The sequence below is a fragment of the Vidua chalybeata genome, chromosome 3 (genome assembly GCF_026979565.1).
Source record: "Vidua chalybeata isolate OUT-0048 chromosome 3, bVidCha1 merged haplotype, whole genome shotgun sequence".
NCBI lineage: Eukaryota > Metazoa > Chordata > Aves > Passeriformes > Viduidae > Vidua > Vidua chalybeata.
Window position 1 is genome coordinate 2,262,007 of NC_071532.1, and position 13,238 is coordinate 2,275,244.

A 13,238-nucleotide genomic window follows, 5' to 3' on the forward strand; every position below is an offset into this window, starting at 1 on the left:
TCTGTTTGGATTCCAATAAAGGTGCCAAAAGGAAAAAAGGAGATGAATCAGCAACTGCACGAAAAATAATCACAGTTGTGAAAAAAAAAAGGCATTATTTAGCTCTGGCTTCAGGTCTATAGAGCTTTTATCCCATGAAGCAGACTATATAAAATAATAACACCTTACTTTTGCCTAGGAGAAATAAAAACGTAGGGGCCCTTGGATCCATGAGTGGGAGCATAAATAGTGCCATAAACAGAGTGCTTCTCCTTCAGAGACAAAAAGAGTCTGGGCTGTAGAAATTAAAAATGCTTTGTTGTCTCTTGGTCTCACCAAGCAAGACATGAGAAATATTGTAGCTGAGAAGGAAGAACTTTTTCCCAGCATATTAAAAGAGCCCTGGTTAGTACAGCTGAGCCCCCTGATTTCAACACCACTTGAAATACAAAATACTTGTGTCATGAAAAAAAAAAAATCAGCGTTGCTCATCTCTATCCCCCCTCCAACGCCGTAAGGAATCTGGGGTCACGAGGTGAAACTTGCTGGGAAGCCATCCCCTAAGAGCCACATGGTTTGTCCCAGCTTTTGGGGCGGATCTTCCATGCAGGGAGCTGGCCTGGGAGGTCTCTGCATCCTCCCCTCTCCGATAAAGGGGACGGGCACAGATGTGGAGGCAGAGATGCCTCCAGCCCTCGCCTGCCTGCTGCTGTTGTTGGCGGGCTGCCTGGGATGCCAGCACCACACCTGCCACTGCCTGGGCAGGGTTTTCATCTGCCAGGAGAGCCAGGTGCTCCAGGTTCCCCGGGACATCCCTGCCAACACCACCGAGCTGTAAGTAGGGAGAGGGAGAGGTTGGGAGCAGCAGCTACTGTACACACAGTTGTATTGTTTCCTCCCATAAGTGGAAAGTGAGAGTTTGAATAATGCTACAGCAATCTTGTTGCTCGTTTCTAAGGTGTGCAGTGTGGGATCAGCATGAGGGAAAAGTTCAGGAAGAGTTAATATTGTATAAGACACTACAGGTCCCATCAGATCCAATATGCTTGCCAAAAGCATGTTAAACATTTTAAATGTATGGTTTGGAACAATGCCTTTTTCACCAGGAAAGGGTGGCTGGCTCTCCAAAGGAGCTGCTGCTTGGCGAGGCAAAGGTCAGGTTTGCCAGGAGTCACCTGGGAGAATCCATGCCAGCTGCTTGCAGAGACCAGCCTTTACACCTGGAAACTCCTCTCTGATCGTGCTCATTGTAAGATCTCTCTTAAGGAAGGATTTTGCACGTTATAATGCAAAGTGCAGGCTAAATTTGAAACAGGCATCCTTGATGCTGTGAGAGGAGTTTGAAGCATAAAGTCGAAGCTTTCTTTACAGCTTTGCTTTGGCGTTGTCGGAACGTGCAGAGCTGCCCCAAACGACTCCATGATGAGTGTTTGTTCATACTGCAGGAGCTTTCCAAAGGTTTGTGCTTGTTTGCCAAGAAGCAACTTAATGTTTTCCCTTTGAAATCTTAAAGGCATTGCAGAAAGGACTCCGATAAACATTCAGAGAGGGATCCTCCTCCACCAGAGGAGCAGCGTGGCTGTGGCTGGAGAGAGTGAGCAATGTGAAGATAGAGAAGGGGTTTTGTCTATCTTAAAGCTTCTCATTATTTTTCATAAAAGCAGTGAAAGCTGTATGGCAGCTGTTTTCTGTGTCAGTAGCACAGGCAAGCAAACGAGCTTGCGCAATGGCAAGTATCTAACTGGGAGTGATTGTTTCCATTTTAATAGTTTTAAGGCACAGTTTAAGGCATAGTTTAATAGTTTTATCGCCCCTTGCCAACACCCCCACAGACATCTGGCGTTGTTACAACCTAAAGCAAAACCAAAAGGAGTAGTCCTGGATGAAGCCTTTGGTTAATAAGTGGAGTGGCAAGTTTGAAGGGAGGATACAATGAAGAATGATGTGTCACTAGTTAGAAAAATATACCCCCATCCCAGTTTTACACGCCACAGTATATCCCTGGTTATTATGCCACAGTTTTCCTGGGGCAGAAGTTTTGTTTTCTTCAGAAGGAGGAATTGTTATGCTCACTAACTAGGCAGACTGCAGTGGAAACTTGAGAGAAATGTCTGAATTAACCACAAAAGGTCAGTAAAAGTTTAAATCATTCTCACTATTGGAGGAAAAACTAATCCACCTGTGATTTAGGTCATCTAAATCCTGAGTGAACTGTGCTCCAGGCATATGCAGCTAATTTTGTTTAATTTTGCTTTGATTATTTCTTTAGATTACACAGTTAAGGTCTGCCTTCTAGGGATTAAGCAAAAGCATTTTTTAATTATTTCTGCAAAGAAGTAGAGTATCGCTGAAAAGCACCTGTTAGTAAAATGGGATTTGTTTTCTCCTTGTTAACTTCTCAAGAGTTGGTTGAGGATGCTAATTTGTGGGTTCTTAGCATGAGTGTTATTCTCTTAAACAGGCAGAATATAACATGAGTGTGACTGAAAACAGCAAACAAATCCTTTCTTCTGCCAGCACTGTGCAAATACTGGATTTAGAATCTCTCAGCTTTCAACTTTAGAATCTCTCTTCTCACTTTCTCAAAACAAACCAGCTTTTGGTTTCTCAGGAAGTAATTCGGGTCCCATTCCATTAGTATAGCCCTGGGACTGATTTCAGCATGCCTAAAAAATTTGAAAACTGCCTAGAGTATCTTTGAATATACCAAACCTTAGCATTACCAAAGGCAGATACATTAGCTGAAGAGCTATCAAGTGACAAATAAATCTTAGATTTTTCCTTCAGGATCAAAGGGGAACTCTAGAAAAGTGCTTTCCTCTGCATCTCTCCGTTGAGTGCCCAGTGGGGTGATTCAGGTGACTGAAATAGGTTTTACTGCTCCAGACGACACTGCAGGTGCACTCCTGGTAGCAGGAAAATCTTGCTTTATGTTTTCTCAAAAAGTCTTAATGGGTGAAAAGGGCTTTTTGATCCGTGTACCAACTTAAGCACAGAAGGCCATGGTGTCTAAGAACCCTGCACAGGACACAGGCAGAGACTTCTTGCTGCATACAGCTCCTGCAAAGGTACTTTTTTCACTTAAGAGCACATTCTGGGAGTCTGGATGCAGTCAGTTTTTATTTAATATAAAGGAGAGGGGTTCACTTCAGTACACTTACAGCTCTTCACCTTCCCTTATGTGGTCTTGATAGCTTTCCTAAGTTATCTTAGAGTCCTTCCCTAGTGCCTTTAAAATGTAGAATAGGATGCTGGTGAATGCCTTAGAGTGAGAACAGGAGCCTGATCAGCCTCAAGCACTTGTCCCTTTGCTGTGTGTTTCTATTTCACTACAGCTGTGTCTGAAGTTGGGACACTGGCATGTGGCAGCCAGCTCTGACACTTGGTAGGAAAACTCATGATAAAGGTAAAGATAGAGCCCTCCCTAACAATTATCTCTTTGCCATTGCTGAATTTTTTAATTGTTATCATTTTTTTAGTGTTTGAGTGTTGGTCCTGAACACGTGCTGCCATGAGGGATTTCTTTGTGGTCAGCTTCCCAACAGAGAGAGCTGAGGCTCCAAGGGGAACTTGAGCTCTGCAGTGTGGTGCATGAGACAGGGGTTTGATCCTGGATTAGCATCTGCTTTAGCAAGGTTGTTGCAGAGGGAAGGCTGGTAGCCTCTTATGTGAGTGATTTCATTTTGTACTTACCTCGTGGAAACAAAGCAGGGATCAGAATCCACATGCTTCCATCACTCTGATTTCTGCCACATCTACTTTTTCACTTACAGGCCAAAATCTCATGAGAGGATAATTACAGCTTGGTTTGTCCATTGCTTTTTGCAGGTTTCCAAGCACTCTGTAGCTGGCATGTTCTGGTGTTTACAGGGGAGGCTGCAGTTATTAGCTGCTTTGCTTTATAATCTTTGCCTGGACAGGAGAATTCTTGGTATTTTTTAATAGATACCAAAATGCCTGAGAGATGGCTCTGACTTAGAACTTTGGAGTCAATCCATCAGAAACCAGAGACCAGCAGTTCAGATGGGAAATGCAGGCTCACCTGTGTCAAGTATTAACAATTATTTGCCTCGGGGGAAGAGAGGAGGGAGTGACTCAGTAGCAACTGCAGGCAGTTTGCTCCTTGAAAATCTATTCCAGCCTTAAAATCCAGTGTCAAGTTTTGTAATCCATCATCAGTATTCAGTAGGATTTCATTTATTTGTTAGAGGTCTTGCTTTGTAATGCAGACAAAAAATAACATTCTCAGAAGGGATCCTTCTTAAGATTTAACAAACTCAGCAGAAACATTTGGATAGCACCAAGTAACAGGAAAACAGGAAATGGCCTCAAGCTGTGCCAGGGGCAGTTTAGGTTCAATATTAGGAATAATTTCTTCCCTGAAGGGGTCATCAGGCATTGGAATAGGCTGCCCAGGGGAGTGTGCAATCACCACCCCTGTAAGTGTTGTGGATGTGGCACTTAGGGACATGGTGGAGTGGTGAGCAAGGTGCTGCTGGCTTCATGGTTGGACTCAGTTATCTGGGAGTTTTTTCCCCAGCCATAATGATTCCATGATTCTAGGAGGCAGTTTAGCCATTGTCAGAGCAGTTTAGAGCTATGTTATATAGAGTGTTTTCTCCCAAGCATCTGCAAACTATAAACAGCAGGGTTTTTTACTTACTCGCTGCATAGGTGTTGTCTTGCAATTGCTCAAGGATATTTACTTTAGACTATCAAGTCAAGGCTGAGTAGATGTCTGAGCACTAAAACATCAGCTGCCTGGAAATAGCAAGTCCTGTGTTGTGTACTGAGTGAGTCAGAAGCTCTTCCCAGCGAAGGAAGCTGCAAATGATGTGAATTGTAGCTGCAACACTGTTACTGACAGCTGCAATTAGGATGTTTCTTTATTCTTTCACACTTGGAGTTGAAATTACACTGAAACCTGCAAACAGCTCCACTTCTTGCTTGGGTGTTTATACTGATGGACTGACCTTAACCTAAGAAAGGCAAGGTGTGAGAGGATAAAGTAAACTAAAGAAATTAAGACCCGTGAAGCTTTGAACTGTCTGTGTTGTGGTGGTTAATCATACAGTCAATCAATAAACCCACATTTTTTCGGGAATGAGGTGAGAATGTTTTCACAACAGCGTATTGAGAACATATTGCATGCTGACTAAAGCCTTTTTAATTATTTTAGTTTTTAATTCAAACCAGCTTTGCATCTGTTAGGCTTACATTCTTCTCTTCCTGAATTTATGATCAGTTCTTACTTTGAAACAGAAAACAACAGAGTTGCTGTAAGATTGCTGTCTGTGCAGTGGTCCAATGCTTAGGCTGGATTCTGTAGTTGACATTTTAAATGGGAGAATAAAAAGAAATAGGCAGATCATAAGACAGGAAGAGAAACAAACAAAAGAAAATTACACAAAAGGATAATAAACTCAGCAGGACAGAACTTTGACTGGTATAAATGACTAAATATATGTATTTAAAGACACATTCAATTTCTAAACCTTCGGGAGCTTTTGAACACAGGGAGTTATGCTGCACACAATGGAAGCTGCTTTGCAGTGCAGTACTCTGCTGGCTTACTCCTGATGCTATAAATAAATATTTGCACATGGCTCTCACCTTACTTATAGTGTCTGCAGCTTGATGCATGTATGAGAGAGGTATGGGCAAGTCTGAAGTGTGTATATATATATATATATATATACACCTATATATATATACATAGATATTACATATATGCATATATGTATAAAATATATCTTTGAAATGGAAGTGCATTCACTTAAAATTTAATTATTTGCTAAATCACCGAGCTTTTTTGCAGGGAAAGAGTGAAAGCCAAGACTTGATTTTGTTTGCATGCAGCATTGGGAGGCTACCAAGCTGATGCCCTACACTGGGGTCAACATTCTCTCAATGTATAAATTCTGTTTTTTACACACACACACACACACAAACCAGCCTGTGTCACATCCCCACACATCTGAAACCAGGCAAAATGGGCTCCTGGGCTGATGAACTCCACATCCTGAAGTAAAGCCTCTCTGTCAGACATTTTACATATGTTCTGGTTCGGTTCCTACAAAGAATCAAAATGTGCCTAGTGAATGAGACAATAATAAATGTTTTTCTAAAGTGTTTGGAAGATTAAAGTAGTCATTTGTAGGAGTTACTTTTTCTTGTCTCAAATATGGTGTCTTCGTCTTGTGTGTCTCCCCACTCAAGTCATGAATATAGTTAAAAACCCAGGAGAGTTTGACAGTAATGTTATTCATGAGATGGGATCTGGCAAATAACAAAGTTAGTGTTGAGGCACAGCAGGAAAGAAAAGCCCTACTAAGATATTAAATTAGTAGTTTTAAACTAAAATGTGGTAAAAATGGAGGAGCTGGTAAGCCTGGGGGACATTGCAAAGTGGGATGGAGGCCTGTCTTTTACTTCTCCAACAAGATCATGAATCGCTAAGCAGATTTGAGGAGTCGTGAATTCACTGGTGTCATGCAGCAGTTAATTTCCTTTGCTCTGAATGGTATGTTAGGCTAAACACTTCAGCAATATGGATGATTTCCTGGCTTCATTTACTCCCCTTACGACAGTTTCTCACAACTCATCAGTTTTCACTCTGCAGAAGTAAAACACTGTATTTCAGACTTTGTTGCCTTCTGTCTAATACTACAATGTATTAACTCCATCTCTCATCCCATGCAGGGACACTTTGGCACAGGGAATCCTATTGAGTATCACTCAAAGATGACTACTGCTAGCTGGGAGAGCAGAGCATAGTCAGAGCTCCAGGGAAATGCTTTCAGGAGTTTGAGTGACATTAAAGCGCTTATGTGGTTCAGTCTCAGCTTCAGTGAGCTGCCTCCCCATCCCTCACATAGGGAGCTCAGGGTATTTATGAAGAGAGGGATGCAGACAGGGGTATGTGTGTGGGTGCCACTCGTGCTCTGAGCCAGCAGGGTACAAGCTGCTGCACTGTAAGAGCTACCAAGTTCATCTGTTCATCTGTTATCCCTGTATTTGTCCATGCAGTTGTGCTTTCAGCTCCTCAGTCAGGTTTATGCATGGTATCTTGGGAATTTGAGTTAATAATTTTATGGATCAGACACTTAGCAGATTCGTATCAGCATTGCAGTCTTGAGGAGTAAAGCTTATTATCTCCCTCAATATCCCAGGCCATGCCACTTAAATAAAAAAATAAAATTAAAAAAAAGCTTCTCAAATACTTGATAATCCCAGGTACATTTCTGAGATTATTTCTGGAGAAGAGATCCCCAGTGGGATGTGTCTTTGAAAGCTGCAAATCACATTCCTCTGGAAGAGTATCACACATAAAATGTGTCGCCTGATAAGCCAGCAGGAGCAAGTCTGCTGTGCACCTCCAGGGTTTTCTTTGCAGATGCTGAGGGGGTCTCATCAGGCTGACATGTCACTGCTTGTGTGAGAGTTTAACAAGGGTGACAGAAGAGAGTGGGTGAGGAATGCCACAAAAACAGGAAAAGAGCTGCCAAGAGGAGAGATACTGAGTAAGAATATCCATCCCAAAGGGAGAGCTGCTCTAACTGCCAGCAGTTTGTGTGCAGGAGGGGGTCCTGCACAGGCAACCAGAGTTATCTGCCAAAGAAAAATAAGCAAACCTGTGAAACACCCAACTGAGGAGGCAAAGAAACCCATGCAGAGTTCAACATGCCTCACTGTCTCCTCTCTTGTTGGCAGTTTAGTTAGTTCTGCTTAACTTTCCCAAGTCCTTGTGCAGGCAAGTTAACAGATAATTGGGGTAGGCTCGCAGTTAATTTAAATTGTCATAGCTTCATTAACTTCAGTGGAAAGAACTCTGATCATTTTCACCATCTGGCAATGGGGAGCTCTCTCAGCCATGTGTTGTTCATTTTGGCAGCAGCTGATTGGGAATGAGTGTGTGTGTGTGTGTGTGTGTGTGTCCAGTAAACAAGATAGTTTGGGCACAAAAGACAGGTATTATTTTTCATAGAAGTCTATTAGTTTTACACAGTGAGGGGCAAGCACTCTGGTAGGAAAAGCCACTTTTCTTTGTTTAAGATCTTGACCTTTTCAGACAAAATCTGTAAATTACTTCACACACTTTGCCTGTAGTTTGATTGGGCTGCTCTTATTAGCAGTGAAATTTAAGTCATTAAAATGAAGCTGATTTCAAATTATAGGTCAGACCAAGCATGGACTTCACGTAAGAGTACAGAAAATTATTTCTTCTAATTGTCTCACATACACTATAATAAGGAGCCCAATTTCTGCCTTTTGCTCAAGTGTAATTTCTTTGATCTTGAGGGTCTAGGGTCAGAAAAGCTTGTGGTTTATTTACTTTTGCTTGATGTTTTCCTCCAACTATCCTTAGGTCTTTCAGGAGCTCAGCCTGGAAGGTAGGGATGCTTTTTATCTCCCATTACCTTATCAAGCCTCCTACAATCATTTGCTCCTGAGTAGCTAGAGGAGAACTTACAGACTGTTATTATATGCAGAGGGAGATATGTGTCTGAGTGAAATGAAAACAGCCTCCAACCCAAATCAGCTGAATGAATCCTTGCTTTTCATAAGTATATTGAGCTTGCTGAGCCTCCCTCTTTGCCCAGACTAACTAAATAATGCTGTATCCTTAAATGTAACATACTCAGATCTTCCTACAGACAGGCCAGCCTCAATTTTGAGCATATACCCACTGGGTGAGCTGCAGGCTGAAGCTTTCAGCTCTTCTCACTCTCTTATCTATTCAAGAATGCTATTGCTAGTCAGCATTTCAACATATTTACCTGGAAATTCTGTTTTGTGAATGCCTATGGAGCATGATTCTGAGAATGGTCCTATTGACATAAAGTTCCCCCATATCCACATACATGAGGATGTACTTTCTGATATGAATCCTTGTCCAAATACAGCCAGTTGGTTGGAATTTATTTGTAAATATTTATTAGTCAGGAATCTGTGAGTCTTCAGTGATTTTCCAAAAACACTGTGTGCATAAACGTGCAGTGGGGAAAAATTCCAAGTTTTTAGTGTTTCATTCATCTTTTGTTTGAGAGTGGAGCAAGAAGGGAATACACTTTCAAATGAAGATCAGAAAATTTATTATTATTATTATGTGAAATAGTAGCATGCAGTGAAGAAGCGGATGGACTGTGTGAAGATTGGAAAAGAAAGTGGTGTTTGATTTCTCAGGAGATTTTTCTGGTGTCCTATATTTATGTTCCAAAACTTTGGGATACCATGGGATACCTATAAAGACATCTTCCCTCCCTCTTACCCCAAAAGCAGATCCTACCCCAAGAAGTGTGTCCACACACCTGTGTCTGTGCACAGGGTGTCTGTGTTTAACTTCTTCCTACTCCATTTTGGCCCTGGGCAATGAGGATGAGATTGGAAAACAGTGGTGTGGACCTATAGCTGTAACTCCTGAAACGTCCCAGGCCGAGGTAAGAGAGTAATAATGGTAGGAGGAACCCTCTGCCTGTCCCTTTTTCCCAAAACCAGGAGGATGGGGTGGGAAGAAGTGATATGTGGTTATCTGAGGTTGGTTTTCTTCACTGAAAAGGAGGCAGGCTAAGAATTACAATGGTTTTCTTTTGAACACACCTTTGGAAGCCTTTTAATGGTTTCATATTCTGTGCTATGTCCTGTGCTTAGAAATAATCTCTGGTGTAACAGACCTGCCTGCACTTGGCTTTGGGAGGTTTGGACTTCAGTGCTTACCTTCAGGGGAAGCTTTGATTTCTTTTTTTCACTTGTACCATCGCATGGTATAAACACATTAGGCTGTTGCCCTTAGTAGCCCAATAGGCATTTTTGAGGGCCAGACCCTTTGTAAAAGGGGTCTGGGGGAAACATTCATGCCTGTGAGAGCCACAGACATTCACTGGGGGAAGAAAGCACATCTGTCTCCAGCAGTGGAAGCACCACCTGTGCTGCTTTCTCTGGCATCTCCAGTCTCTCCACAACTTTAAAAAAAGGAGTGCACAGATCAGTCAAATCCATTTTTTTCCTTCTTGATGACTACTGGGAAGCAATCAATTCTGAAGTGTCTTTCCTTGGAGTCCAGTCTCCCAGCAAGAATATTTATAGACACACATAAATTTCTGAGCAAGGAAGGTATAAGTAGAGGAGCTGTAAACCCATGGAAAGACAGTGGGTTGATGCTAAAAAACTTCTCTTGTCCCATAAGTTTTCTTTGGCCAACAGCACTGCTATGGAAATTTTTGCTTTTCCTTTTTTGCAAGTGAGGAGTCATAAAAAAAGCACAGGCTGTGTTAGGAAATGACAGCAGACCAAGAACTGCCCTGGCAGAACAACTTTCTGGGTGGAATTACTGGTTTGGGGAAATACTCGCTGCATCTGAATCCCACGAGCTGCAATTTCCTATCTGCAGTATATTGTTGCCATGGCAGATGAAGCCCAGACCTCATTCTCCAGTCCTCTGAAATCAGCATTAGTGGCCCCTGTGAGGGAATACCCTACAAGAAAATCCAGGGTCTGATTCCACAGGCATTCATACACATCCTAATTGCTTGCCAGGGCAGCTCTCCTGCTTCCCAGTGGGACAAATCACAGGTGCAAAAGTACCTGTCTGCACTGATTTGCAGATTCAGGACTTTGTGCCATTGCAGTAGACAGGAAACCACTGTGGGGAAAAATAAAATGGGCTTTGGAAGCGCAAATGAAATAGGTAAAAAAAAAAAAAGTTTGCATTTATCTTAAATTACTAGGGGAGATTTTCATTGTTTTAATGGGCCACATGGAATTGATAAAACTATCTTAGTTTTCTATCTTAACAGATTTCACAACATTCCCGGTAAGTATGTAAATGTAATTTTATCCATTACAGTAACAGCAAAGCTATGGGTTGCAAGAGATGTGCAATTTCCCAAGAGTACAGGGTTTAACCCAGTGGCTTAGCCTCACCTTATTCACCAGACTGTTCTCCTATGGTGAAATGCTTCCCTTTTCCAAATAGCAAACGAAAAAAAATTACCTCTTGCATATTTGAATTTCTTTCTAATAACTATTTCTCAGCAGAGAAAGTTATAACTCTACCATTTTTTAACGTCAAGTGAGGCGTAAAGTTTCAGGGCTTTTTCCCTCAAATGCATTTTTATTGACTTGGTGCATCTGCATCATCACCTTTTCCACTTTCTTCCTTTCTGTACTTTTCTTCTATCAGTTTCTGTCAGTGTATTAGAAGAGCAGCATTTCACAGCAGTGTTACAGTCAGTAATTTAAAGACAGCTGAGGTGGAGATTTTGTGAGTATTTCAATTATGGCTAACGGTTGGCTCCGTTATGGTCAGTAGGGCTGCCTATGGAGCTCTAATTGGAAGGTTTTCACCCTTTTATGAGTTTAATTGCTCTCTGTATATTTCTCCTTAGCTAAAGATCTTCATAAATGCATGAATGTTGCATCTACAGGAAATTTTTAGCATATATTTACAGTATTCATATAACAACCAATATTTCTTTGACTTCCTTCATTTCTCTACTTGTTATTGCTGTGTTATGTCAGTGTGGCTGAGCACACTGCCTGGGCCCAGACCTCAGAAATCATGTTGGTTTTTGAACACTTTACCCTAGAAATTGGAGCATGTCCATCCTGAGCTTAACAGAGCACTGTACAGGCTGGACAAGGAGCCAGTAGTTTCCATGAAGTCCCCACTGAGGAGTGCTTGCCCTTGCAGGTACTGATGCCCTGGTCTGGTGGGGACAGCTTGTAGCCTCAGGGCTGAGGACCAGCACCAGCTCAGGCTTTGCCATTTTGTTTGTCTGTTGAGAGGCGTGGACGCTGTCTGGAAGAGACGCTCTGGCGACGCTGGAAATCAGGGAGATTGGGTCTTTGTTCAAGGCTTTGAAAGACTTTGCCTTTTTTTTTTTTTTTTTTTCTCTCTGTGTCAGGCTGCCAGGAGCTGGCCTTGGTTCTAGGTGTGGATTCGTCTCTTTAGTGTCCCCCAGGCTGAGCGCACGCGGCGCTTATCAGCTGAAATAGGCAATGAGGCAACTTCTGCTGTGCCTCAGAAGTTCCTGCTTGCGTCTCCTTGAAGATTTTCTGCATTCCACAGAAAGCTTGTTAACCTCTGATCTGGTGGGGTGGCAGACTGCTGTTTCTATTAGCCTGACTTGCCAGCTAGAGTACATCTTCACAATGTCCGTTGTGTAAAGGGGTTAATAGATTTCCGTAAAGCATCACATGCTGGGATCCAACTTTCATGAGCAGCTTTGGGCTTCAGCCTATGTTGCATAGCAACACTCAGGGCTTTGTTTAGTGTGAACTCAAGTGATTCAGGATGGCTCTCAATCCTAGTAGCCCAAAAGTCCCAGAAGCCTTGAGCTTCAATAAGATGCCAACCGCTCTTCTAAAGATGGCCTAAAGAAGGAGAAAGGTGCACCCAGACTACCCACAGGTCTAAATTTCACCTTCAACATCAAGTATAGCATCAGTGGAGGAGTTTCCCTGGCTTTGAGTTCCTCCCTGTGGGAGGTCTTTTTCCAACCTCAGTATCTGTATTTCAACAGCTGCCTAACAGAAGCTGCTGCCTAACAGAAGCTACTGCCTATTTTTCCTCTGCCAGCCTGCCTAGGAGCATGCTTTCCAAGCTATGCTTAGCTTGCATGATCATCTGAATGGTCTTTGCCCTTGCTGGTCTTATGGAAGAAGTGGTGGTGGAAAAAACTGTCCAGAAAGAAAACAGTGTCAAACCAATCACTAATCATTCCCTGCTATCTCCATGCTGAAATAGCAACACTCACTGAGAGGTTACCTCTGCTAGATAAAGGATAATCACCTAAAACATCTGTGTGCCTTGGAAGATTACCCTTGAGTGAAGGAGACAGGAGAATCAAAAAGCATAGGCAAAGGCAGAAAATATTTTGGTTGTGGCTTTCTATATTTTCAATGCTTGATATATAGGATGGAGAAGAGGCTGTGATGCTTAATTTCTTTTTTTGCCTCTTTGACAGTAAGACCAGTTTTCCTCAGGGTAACCAGCCCCCTGAGCTGGTAGACCGAGGTGGAGAGAAAGTAGACCCCCTGTAATCCAGGAGGAAGTAATTAATGATATGCTGGGCCACCTGAAAACTCACAAGTCTATGGCACCAGATGTGATTCGCCCAAAGGCACCAAGGGAGCTGGTGGAAGGGCTCACCAAGCCACTCTCCCTCATTTACCATCAGTCCTGCTTAGCCAGGGAAGTCCCAGACAGCTGGAGGTTGGACAGCGTCACATCCATCCACAAGAAGGGCTGGCAGGAG

At 42.6% G+C, this 13,238-nt stretch overlaps 1 protein-coding gene across 1 annotated transcript in view; it reads left to right on the forward strand.

The window, feature by feature from the left end:
* The first annotated feature begins 550 nt into the window (after positions 1-550).
* The window catches only part of FSHR (follicle stimulating hormone receptor), an 81,790-nt gene continuing 69,102 nt past the window's right edge, over positions 551-13,238 (forward strand). Inside the window, exon 1 of the mRNA XM_053938193.1 lies at positions 551-813. Within this exon, the coding sequence (XP_053794168.1) occupies positions 551-813 (263 nt within the window). The remainder of the gene's footprint in view (positions 814-13,238) is intronic.